At 34.3% G+C, this 10,724-nt stretch overlaps 2 protein-coding genes across 3 annotated transcripts; one reads left to right on the forward strand and one right to left on the reverse strand.

Annotated features, from left to right (window-relative positions):
* The first annotated feature begins 5,151 nt into the window (after positions 1–5,151).
* udt (protein undicht) lies at positions 5,152–8,292 on the forward strand. Its single transcript, XM_073960197.1, has 6 exons — positions 5,152–5,373; positions 5,494–5,760; positions 6,176–7,145; positions 7,216–7,373; positions 7,435–7,584; positions 7,647–8,292. The coding sequence occupies exons 1-6, from the start codon at positions 5,328–5,330 to the stop codon at positions 7,934–7,936; spliced, it is 1,881 nt and encodes a 626-aa protein (XP_073816298.1). The 5' UTR covers positions 5,152–5,327; the 3' UTR covers positions 7,937–8,292.
* A 419-nt stretch (positions 8,293–8,711) lies between these two features.
* TFAM (mitochondrial transcription factor A) lies at positions 8,712–10,149 on the reverse strand. Of its 2 annotated transcripts, XM_073960200.1 has the most exons (3): positions 9,862–10,149; positions 9,130–9,717; positions 8,712–9,064 (listed from the first exon to the last, which is right to left on the reverse strand). In XM_073960200.1, exons 1-3 carry the CDS (start codon positions 9,930–9,932, stop codon positions 8,956–8,958), a joined length of 768 nt encoding a protein of 255 aa, XP_073816301.1. In that variant the 5' UTR covers positions 9,933–10,149; the 3' UTR covers positions 8,712–8,955. The 2 variants fall into 2 exon arrangements, with proteins under 2 accessions (XP_073816301.1, XP_073816300.1); XM_073960199.1 differs by having other exon boundaries at positions 9,130–10,129.
* Positions 10,150–10,724: the final 575 nt, after the last annotated feature.

Raw genomic sequence — 10,724 nt, forward strand, 5'->3', positions numbered from 1 at the left:
GTTGACTTTGTCACCATATTAGTAGACAAAGTGGCGACATGTCAACACATGACCCCACACTTCCTACAGGGTAGGGATATGTATTACCAAGCAAAAGTCGACTTTTCGATCTTTTGATTTTTGGTTAAAACTTAAAAATCGATCCTTTGATTTTTACTTAGAACTCAAAAATCGATCTTTTGATTCTTCCTTATATTACGGTTACACTAGAGGTTTTTGTTTGCGCTATGGAATTGACATTTGAAATCCAAAACCACAGGGTAAATCCAATTAATACTATGTTTACATTTACGAAATCCACTCGATTTCAGGTGTCAATTCCTTTGCGAATACTTCAAATGAAAACTCATCTGAAATCGATTCGATTTCATTTGACGTTTGAGCAATGGAATTTACAGTTGAAATCGAGTGGATTTCGTAAATGTAAACATAGTATAAGTGTAACCGGGGTATTAGAACCATGGCACAATAATACAGGTACAGCGGCAAAAACAGCTGGTTATCACACTAGTTGTTAAAATTCATTATTGTGAATAAAAACACATACAAAATGTAAACAAGCAATTCACAATAATACATTATTGTGACCAAATTTGACGTTTGGTAGGATTTGATCATTGCACAATAATACAGGTACAGCGGCAAAAACAGCTGGTTATCACACTAGTTGTCAAAATTCATTATTGTGAATAAAAACACATACAAAATGTTAACAAGCAATTCACAATAATACATTATTATACCAAATTTGACGTTTGGTATGATTTGATGTAACACCTTCTTATTCCACCATGCTTAGAACTCACTTGGAGAAAAGAATCGTTCGATCGAGATGACTCCTTCGTTGAAAACGTGTAACGTTTTAAGCGCTCGGCACATACGGTGCGTTGAGCGTTGCGTTACAACAACCACATGAAAAAAGTGTAGGTGAAGCCAAGTTTTTTGAAAAACAATAATATGGCTGACGCATTAAAGTTAAAAATAATTTAACTTTTTTGGGACAACGCGTGTCACAAAGTGTCACTCAACGGACCGTATGTATGTGTTGTAACGCGACACTCAACGCACCGTATGTGCCGAGGGCTTTAGTGTATAATGCTTCGCATTTAACACTGGCGCACCGTTAGGTTAACTTTTTTCATCAGCACAACAAATAGGCCCATTATAACATCCTTTCTGTAGTAAAAAAGATTTCGGTCGCAGATTGAAGGCTGCCAGCAAACACAATGTCGGACGTCCGACGCGTCTGCTCAAAGTAGGAAGTTTTTTCCGACACGTCTGACCGACTTGGGTCCGAACTCTGTCCGGTTAGTCTGACGAGCTTTTTCCCTCTCTCTCTCCCTATCCCTGAAAAGATTTTTTTCTATTTTCTCTTGTGTTGCTTTGGCAATATTCATTATTGTAAATTAGCAGAGAAAAGAATTGTGCATGTTGCGCTCGCACATTGTGGACAATCTTTAAATGTGCAAAGCTGAAAACACATCTAACGTTTGAGTAAAATTTTGTGTCATTTCTGGGAGATGAATAAAGACAAAGTTCTGCCAAGTTTCAATATTTTCTTTCTGGTAGAAGAATAAAGAAAATATTGAAACTTGGCAGCACTTTGTCTTTATTCATCTACCAGAAATGACAAAACTTTACTCAAACGTTGGATGTGTTTTCAGCTTAATTGTTGATGTGCCGACGTTGATGAAGTACCACCGAACAAATTTGGTTTATTTTTGTTATGCGTGTTGATGCATGATAGTGTTTAAAGGTCAGTCATAGTGAACCGTTGTATACATATTTGTTTAGATTAATGAAGTTTATGAAAGTAAAGATTTTCCCAGCAAAAAGTTTGCATCCACGGAAGCAGTTAAATCACTGGTGCAAGTGTCACGAAGTGCTTCTTTTTCTATGAATTCCTCAGTGAATTTTACAAGGGAGCGCGCAGAAAGGAAGCACTCCATTTTGCTTCCGCAGCACGCAGTTAGGAAGCACTCCATTTTGCTTCCGCAGCACGCAGCTAGGAAGCACTCCATTTTTAAAATTTTTACCACTTTTACGAGTTTTGCGTTCCCGTACACAAAATTTGTATGAAAATCGTTTACGACTTTTACCACTTTGTAAAGTACGGGAACAGGCCATTAATAAGACATTTTAATTTTATTCTTATAGGCCGTTTATATATAACAAGGTTAACCCAGTGGGTCTGGGTTTCAAATGTCATTTCCATTGTATATACTTCAAACAAATCCTCATAAAGAAGGTTAACCCTGCAAAAAAACTATAATATAAACGCCGTATTACTTTAATTTCATTTGTTGAATGAAAATTGAATTTTTTATCGTTTATACATAAAAGTGTTTGTTGGATGTAATCCAAATGTGAGGAAAAGGATTGCCTTTTTCATTAGTCCACTGGAAGCGCATCCATGCATGTAATGAAATCCTCACTCCAACTTGCACCACTTCCATTTTTTTTTGCTGGGTTCTTATTCAAACTCGAGGAAAGTGATAAGTTTTATTTATAATGCCAATATTAAGTTTCTTAATACTTTTATTTGGGTGCCACCGTGGTGCAATGGTATGCACACCCGCCTTGCACACACAAGGTCGTGGGTTCGATTCCCGGCCAAGCAACATCAAAACACTTTTCAACGGTGGCAAAATACCCCTCAGCATGGTTTAATAAGAAATGTTAGCCAAAGCTTTATGTCAATTTAAATTTTTTCATTCGAGTATGCCTAAAACTTCAAAACAATATAAACAAACTGTGTATGTGTGTGTGGTGTCTGAATAATATGCCAAACAATTTTAAAAGCAATCGAATTCAATGATTTTTAAAATTGTTTTTAGACCATTTGTATGGAAGAGATTGTTGAGAGTTCCATGGAAACAATCAGTTTATCATATTCACAACTCGATTATGTGGAGAAAACTTAACACTTCATTCATTTTTCGCGTTTTTTATAAAATGCTCAACAAATGCATTGTAAACAAACCCACTTGTTGCTTTAATTTTGAAGTTTTAGGAATCCAAGAAAAACAAGGGTTCTATAGATTTTTTTCATTTAAATCTACCTCTTTACTTATACCATGAATAAACCCACTTCTTGCTTTTATTTTGAAGTTTTAGGAATTCAAGAAAAACAAGGGTTCTATAGATTTTTTTCATTTAAATGTACCTCTTTACTTATACCATGTAAGACATGTATTTTTTCATATTTTAATAACAATTGTTTTACATATGTACATATTTCACAGATCCTGTTGATGAAGTTGTCGTTTTTTCTACCAAGTGGCGCACGAACTTTTAACATCCTAAGTCCCGTCAAAGTCAAATTGAAATACATTTATTTTGTTTTTGTATTTTTGAACGCACACGCAACACGCGGATCTATAGGTTTGGCCCATGGAATTATTTAAAATTTGTACAATTTTTTTTTGGGTTATCAAACAGATCTATAAGGCTGTAAACGCATCTAACATTTGGGTAAAATTTTGCCTTTGGCATTGACGTCGGAAAATTTCACTTGTTCTAATTCTTTTTGTGTTGCACATATTAACAGCATGTTTCTGTATGTCGAAAGAAGAATGTGTGCGAAAGAAACACGTCCAAAATCTTGTGTGTTTTTCAAATTTGTTTTCTGTTTAAAGCAAAAACAAAGGTAAAATTATTTTGAAAACAAAAAAAAAAAAACAAATTTGAAAAACACATAAGAGTTTGGACGTGTTTCTTTCGCACACATTCTTTTTTCGACGTACATCTTGTGCCAGACTATGAAAATTTTCATGAAAATGTTTTGAGCTTATGGTTAAGAAGGGAGAATGGGAGCTCCTTCACCTCCGCCCTCTCCTAAAAGCTAAAATATTTGCATGTGTTATTTTCAGTGTCTGGAATAAAGCGCTCGGCACATACTATGCGTTGAGCGTCGCGGTACAACAACCACATGAAAAAAGTGTAAGTGATGCCAAGTTTTTTGAAAAACAACATTGCGGCAGCCACATGTGTTAAGTGATGCCTTCGTTATGTGATGAGATTGTTTACATTTTGGATCAAGGTACATGGAATAGATTTTCGAAAATTAAGATTTATACTAAAACATAGAGACATAACATATTCCAATATGCTGAATCCATTACTTATTGAATGTCCCTTGTTTTGGATAGAAAAAATGAAAAAATAAAAGACAAACACGCACACAAGAGTTTTTGTCAACCACCTAAATGAAGGACGTTTTTTTTAAATTTATACCAACTTAATCTTTCTTTATGAATGGAATAAAGTTACGTGTATGCAAATGTAATATTTTTGTTCTGGGGCTCAATTCTTGTTCTATGAAGATTTGAAAAAATTTGTATAAAGGAAATAAATGTCAAATGAAAATTTTTATAAAGAAAATATTTTTCATTTCAAATTTTCATAGAACAAGAATCCAGCCCCTGGAGTAGTTAAATTACATAAATATATTATTATATTGTTTGTTTCTATTTGGTGTATTTATGTATGTATGTGTTTTCATCCAACGAACGATTAAGAGCCGGCGAACGATTCTGATCCGAATATTGATCTGGATAGTGAACTATGAACTAGATTACTGAACTAGTTCAGTTAAAAGAGGTGAACTATTGAAATAGATCTTTCAAATGAACTAGATTGTACAACTCTAGTAGCATAATCAAAAGTCAACCATGCAAAGTAGAGCTGGCAAACCATCGATATTCCCAACATTAGATATTTTCGATATAATGTTTTAAAATATCGATTGCTATCGATATTATCGTTAAGTTGTCATCGCCATTAATTTGGGGATGAAAATGGCGGAAATGTCAATGATTTTCTTGAAATTATGCAAAAGTAGTTCACAGAAATGTAAAGGAGAATAAACAATTGCTTTTATTTCATAAAAATTTAAAAAAAAATACATTTTATTTTACCGGAAAATGTGTACTGTGACTACGGACTTACTTTCTTACACACACATAACCCAAAAGCAGCGAAATTTCTATTTATTTCAATGGATTTCATGTTATGGGTTTTTATTCCGATAATATCGATAGGAAAAACTATCTATCGATATTGAATTTTTAAATAATAATCGATATTATCGATAGTGCCATCGATTTTTTGCCAGCTCTAATGCAAAGTCGACTTTTCGATTTTCTCCGTAAAAGTCGACATCGATTTTTTCAAACCAAAAAGTAGACTAATCGATTAATCAAAAGTATTCTTATGTAGAGTGTGTTTTGTTTTTAGTCAAGGCTTAACTAAATTTTTTAATTTGTAAATAATTAATAGAATTATTATGAAATATTTGTAACTCTGCACAAAATCTAGAGAATAAAATGCAATTATATCAAATATATACCTTTTTGGGTATAGTAATAGCAGGTAAATAAACAAAAATAATTTTCTAAGCCACACCCCTTGGCTTGGAACTTTTTTCATACAACAACAAAGCAACAACACAAGCTGTTGATTCATTGATTAATTTCATTAATTGATTTACAGCGAATGCTCAATCGTATACTTCTGTTGATGCCCGACAAGCATGTGTAATACCAAAAATACTGCAAGGATCGTGGTTTTCATGGGAAACTGGCCTCCCCACACAAACGGTCATTGATGCTACACAAATGTCGCGTAGAGGCTATTGTGTTGCAATGGAAAAACATCATGGTGATGAGTATTCGTTTGTATTCAAGGAACAATCTGTCAATTGCTACCATTGTGTCAGAACATTTATAAGGACCTTGAATGTTTTTGAGAAATTTGAAGGTAATTATACTCATGTTTATTTAAAATAATATTAGTTTGATGATATAGTCAGTATTATTTCTATGTATACATTTATTGGGATTTAAAGCCTAACTTAGATGCCCTAAAATTATTTTCAAAACTGTGGCTTTAGACGTCGAGTCTGGCAAAAGCAACACTGGTAAAATGTTGCATGTTGTGGTTTCAGGGTTTCTTGCCTAAAGTTGCTAGGGATAATTGTCTTTTTATTAATTTTAATTAAGTTAATTTGAAGTAACGCTTTGTGCGCGTTGAGGTGTAGTTTTTTCGTATCTATTAGTGGGTTAAAGGTTGAAATAAGTGTTTTAAAAAGCACTTGCTTCAAGGATTCGATAAAACCGAACCTTATTATTTTTTATTATTTAATTCGTTTACTTATTTTCCCCACCCTTATCAGGACCTTGTGTTTCGGTAACGGAAGGTGTTGAACCCACTGTTGAACATGTTTGTCGTGGCATAAAAGACGATCAACAACTCATCACCCTATTCAATGAGAATTTCGTACCAATCAATTGTCGTAGTTCTCTGGAAGGTGTTTGGCATTTTACATATCAAAATCGTTTCCGTTTTACTGGCGTTTGCAACAAACCCGATGCTCGCATACAGTCGTGTCAAACTGCCGGTACACAATTTTTGATACAAAATCAAAAATTCAATATAACCTATCAACAGTGTGAGGGTATGGATGGCACCTTCAGCGGTACCGTTGAATACAGTTGCTTGGGTGATTGGTTTGTGGGTAAAAATCATTATTTCGCTGTTGCCAATACAAAAGAATCGCGTAAAGATGAAAAATATCGTTGCTTCCTGAAAAATCGTGATGATGATTTGTATATTGGTGTGTCCATTACGGCCGAATGTAACACCCTAAAGACACCTGAAAAGTCTCCAGAACGTTTAAAACTGACACCCGTGAAAGCGGAGTATGTTGAACCTGGTTGTACACTGCCACAAAATTTCAGTGGAGAATGGGTTAATACTGCCAATATTGATGCTGAAGTTATAATCGATGATACCCATATTAACGAAACTTATTATCCGGATAGAGCACGATATCGTCGTACCATTTATGTGTGCCGTGAACGTCGTGGCAATCGTATTATGATGGCACGTCTCACCGTTGATGGTTGTCAAAAGGATTATGTTTGTTTTGATTTTATGCCAAGACATCACAACATTATACGCTATCGTAAGGGTTTGGCAGTTATTAAGGATGATTTTAGTACCGTCTGTTCATGGGTACAATTTAAAAATGCCGAGTCATGGAAATATGATTTGTTGTTGGCTAAAAATCCTGTTGCAGTACGATGTCCAGTTGCGGGGAAATTTAATTTTACACAACGTGGTGAACATCCCTTCAAGACAAGGTGAGGTGTAGGGAAATTTAAAAAAAATGTTGTTTCACTTAACAAAACTGTTTCTCTTTTTGGTTTTTAGAATCTTGGGAGGTGTAACTCTTAGTCCACGTCCTGATATTCGCTGCAAGCAAAACATATCCGATTTGTCGGTATGTGATACGGATCAAAAAGAAATGGCTGTAGATGAAAACTATTGTTTATCCGTAGATCATTTGGGTAGACCAGTGGATATTTATAGTAAGTATTACAAGATCGTTATATAAAGTAACCATTCTGAATATCAGCCTTTTAATTTTAGGTGACCCTGATTATCGCATGAAATGTATTGGTTTTTGGAAGGAAAATCTAAAATCTTATCTCATAACCTATGATGATTTGGATCCATTGTCCAAATACAGATGTTGGGTGTATCAAAGAGCTGATTTAAATCGTGTACTTATGTCACAAGGTATTGTAAACAAAAGTTTTTTTGTGATTGTTTACTCATGTTTCTTTTTCCCTAATACCCAGCCGTAGGAGCTTTTTGCAAATTAAATCAAGATGTCACATCATGGAATCACACTGAAGGTGCTGCTGTCGCCATCGATGCCATAGAATATGAACGTGAACGCGATGATTGTCCCATGTATTTTGATGATGGTGAAAATCCTTGGCGTCAATCTGACGCCTCCAATGTTATATTCGATTGGGATTTTTATAAGGCAGGTGCTGGTCGCATCATTTCATCAGTAAATCTACAAACCATGTTAACATTTGTATGTGGTTATGTTATGTTTAAGCTAGTAAGGTTTCTCGTTTAAAGGGCCATAATTTTGATAAAAAGAAAAATATCGAAGATTCTTTTAGTTGTAAGACCAAAAAAAGTGAATCTCCCATATACATAGGCCTTACTATTTCGGAATCTCTAGCAAAAAAGTGTCTTATTAGTAGTAAGTTTTACACACGAAAAATTATTTTATATCTGTAGTGAATTAAGTTGTATTTGTTAAACCGTCCATTCCCAATCTGATTATGTATGTTTTTTATATACAAAATTATAAATATGTTTTACATATTCCGTCCATATTCCACACGAAAATATAGACAAACGATATTATGTACAATTACATTTTAATAAAATAATGACCAATTAACCAATTAAGGAAAGTAAAGAAAACTGTTTTCTTTGGAGTAGTAGAAAAGTGATCATTCTAGCTGACCTAGAGATGTCACTATAAATGAATATGGATCGCTTCTGCTTATCACCTGGACTGCGGAGATGAGAATGCCACTACTGAATATACAGATGCAGACACATAGAAATAAATCTCTAGCTGGCGCAGCAAAACGGCAGCTAGCTATCTCTGTAGTACAAAGGTGTAACGGTCCGGTCCACACCTTTTATTCATTTGTAATTTATGATTATTTTATCTAACAGCTTCGTGTGTATTATTTTGCGTAGCTTAGAGTATAGAGATTTCTATACTGTATGTGGCTTCGCACATGAGCAGCATTATTAGGGACGAAACGATCAAAGATTCGTTCTTTTCCCATGTCTAGTAATCCCCATCATCGATAAAGGGAAACTTCAAATTATGTGTAACCATTCTGGTGTATATTTCTATATAAGTAAAGAATGAACAAATCTTATTTCTCGGAACTTACTTAAATTATTTCATGAACTCAAGACTTTTGAAAATAAAGTCTCCTCTCTAAGTAAAGAACAAAAATAAAAGTTAACAAATATGTATATGTAACTCAAACTTGTATGAAGTTGTATGAATGAGAAAACTGGGGTATTAGGTAAAAAATGACATGATTCAATGGTTCAAATAGAAATTTAACGTTTCTTGGGTTTTGTTTCTGGTGGATCGATAAGATTTCCTTGGCGCACAACATCAATGTTACCCAGGCGAATCATTTTATCTTCCCATGCAGCAATTTCTTTCCTAGAAAAAGTAAATTCCAAGAGATGTAAACCTATTTTAACATGTTGTTAAAAGAAAAATCATACTTATATATTTCGAATTCCTTGCGAGATTCTTGTATATACATATCCTTTTCCGCCTGTGGCAATGTAGACCATTTTTTAGTTGCCGCTTCTTGCCATTCACGGAACGTTTGTTTTGGTGATTGCGGTGTTCGTACTCGTTCTTTAGCTATGAAACGTATAAATGCTGATGCGGGCTTCTTTGGTCGACCTAGATCCTTAATACGTTTACGCATCATGCGACGTTCTTTAGCCTCAGTTTTCTCTTGTTTTAATTCCTTAATTTGGTTGCGTTGTTCATCGGTAATTTTAGCATCATATTTCATACGTTTTTCTACATATTCTTGTTGTTCTTTCTTGTACTCTTCTTGTAGGCGTTGTTTCAGTGATGGATCGGCTGTCTCCCATTTTTTTGACACTTGTTTCACCACATCAATGAGTGCCAAGTTTGGATTTGATGCCAAGATCTTGGGTCTCAAATCGTTCATAAAACGGAAATATGGTGTTAATGGTTTTTTTGGCCTAACTGGCAAGCCAACTTGTTGTTCGATGGTGAGTTTATTAGTGGCTGTTGCTGGGCTACTCAAGCTAAGATTGGCCACCGAAAGAGGTCTGTTAGTAGTAGTATCAAGGGTATTAAGAACGGGTTCAGGTGCCGATGAAGAGGAATTTAACGTTGTAAGCATTGGGGAATTAGATATATTTGGTTTCAGATTAGTCTCTACATGCTTATTGCTCTTAATTCGTACAACTTGCCTGGCTTTGTTAATCAAAGAACCCAAGAAGGAGGAGGTGCCTCTGTTTAGTAAAGACACTGTTAGTAACATTTTTTGTTGTTTTTATTTGTATACCAATCAATTCGATCAAAATACTATATGCAAATATTTTGGCAATAATAATGATGATGCGATGACTATGAGTGGAAAACAAACTCTGATTGTTGATGCGCGAAATAAAAACAAGAAAGAAATGAAATTTACAAGGTATTTACATAAGAAACGAGGAGCCCACCCAGCTGACCACCACAAACGTCAAAATAAAAGTAAATAAAAAAATTTCTATAGGGTGTGTTCAGTCATTAAACATGTGCACAGCAGTTGTTCAGTTTTATACATAGCAAAATCATTTAGTAGTGCTGTTCGGTAACTACTTTTTCCTTAACGACAAATATCTGCCAGAAAATAAAACGCAAAATTATGAAAGAAAAGTTTAATAAATAGTCAGCAACATTGTTGGTTGCTATAAGTAGTACCTAACGATTGCTTAATTTTAATCATTATGGACACCTACAAATTTCTAATTAACAATAAGTCTGTCTGGTTACTTTCCCAGCAAGAATTGTCCAGCAAGATCTTTTTCAGTAAGGGGTTTTTATTCTCTTTTGCTAGAAAATTTTAAAAAGTAAACAGACACCTTCCCAGCAAAAACCAGCAAGCAATCAGCTGACTTGCCAAAACAGAACAATTTGTCCGCCAACAAAGGAAGCAAACACGTTTTATTTTATTAAAAATAAAAAAGAAAATGAAACAAAAAAGTATTTTTCCACTTTACAAATTTGTTCTCCATAAAACAATACAATTAGACTACGTTATTTCCACAATAAATTTGTTTTTAATGTT

This window comes from Musca autumnalis, unplaced genomic scaffold, assembly GCF_047663935.1.
Source record: "Musca autumnalis isolate F117 unplaced genomic scaffold, ASM4766393v1 scaffold_1, whole genome shotgun sequence".
Lineage (NCBI taxonomy): Eukaryota > Metazoa > Arthropoda > Insecta > Diptera > Muscidae > Musca > Musca autumnalis.

What these genes read in the sequence shown, in the direction of transcription:
- udt (XM_073960197.1), top strand. Translation starts at nt 5,328, where the DNA reads ATGCAATTATATCAAATATATACCTTTTTGGGTATAGTAATAGCAG. An exon ending in TGTTTTTGAGAAATTTGAAG is followed by an intron (nt 5,761 to 6,175) that starts GTAATTATACTC and finishes CACCCTTATCAG; the next exon opens with GACCTTGTGTTTCGGTAACG. An exon ending in TCGTGTACTTATGTCACAAG is followed by an intron (nt 7,585 to 7,646) that starts GTATTGTAAACA and finishes CCTAATACCCAG; the next exon opens with CCGTAGGAGCTTTTTGCAAA.
- TFAM (XM_073960199.1), bottom strand. Translation starts at nt 9,932, where the DNA reads ATGTTACTAACAGTGTCTTTACTAAACAGAGGCACCTCCTCCTTCTTG. An exon ending in AAGGAATTCGAAATATATAA is followed by an intron (nt 9,065 to 9,129) that starts GTATGATTTTTC and finishes TACTTTTTCTAG; the next exon opens with GAAAGAAATTGCTGCATGGG.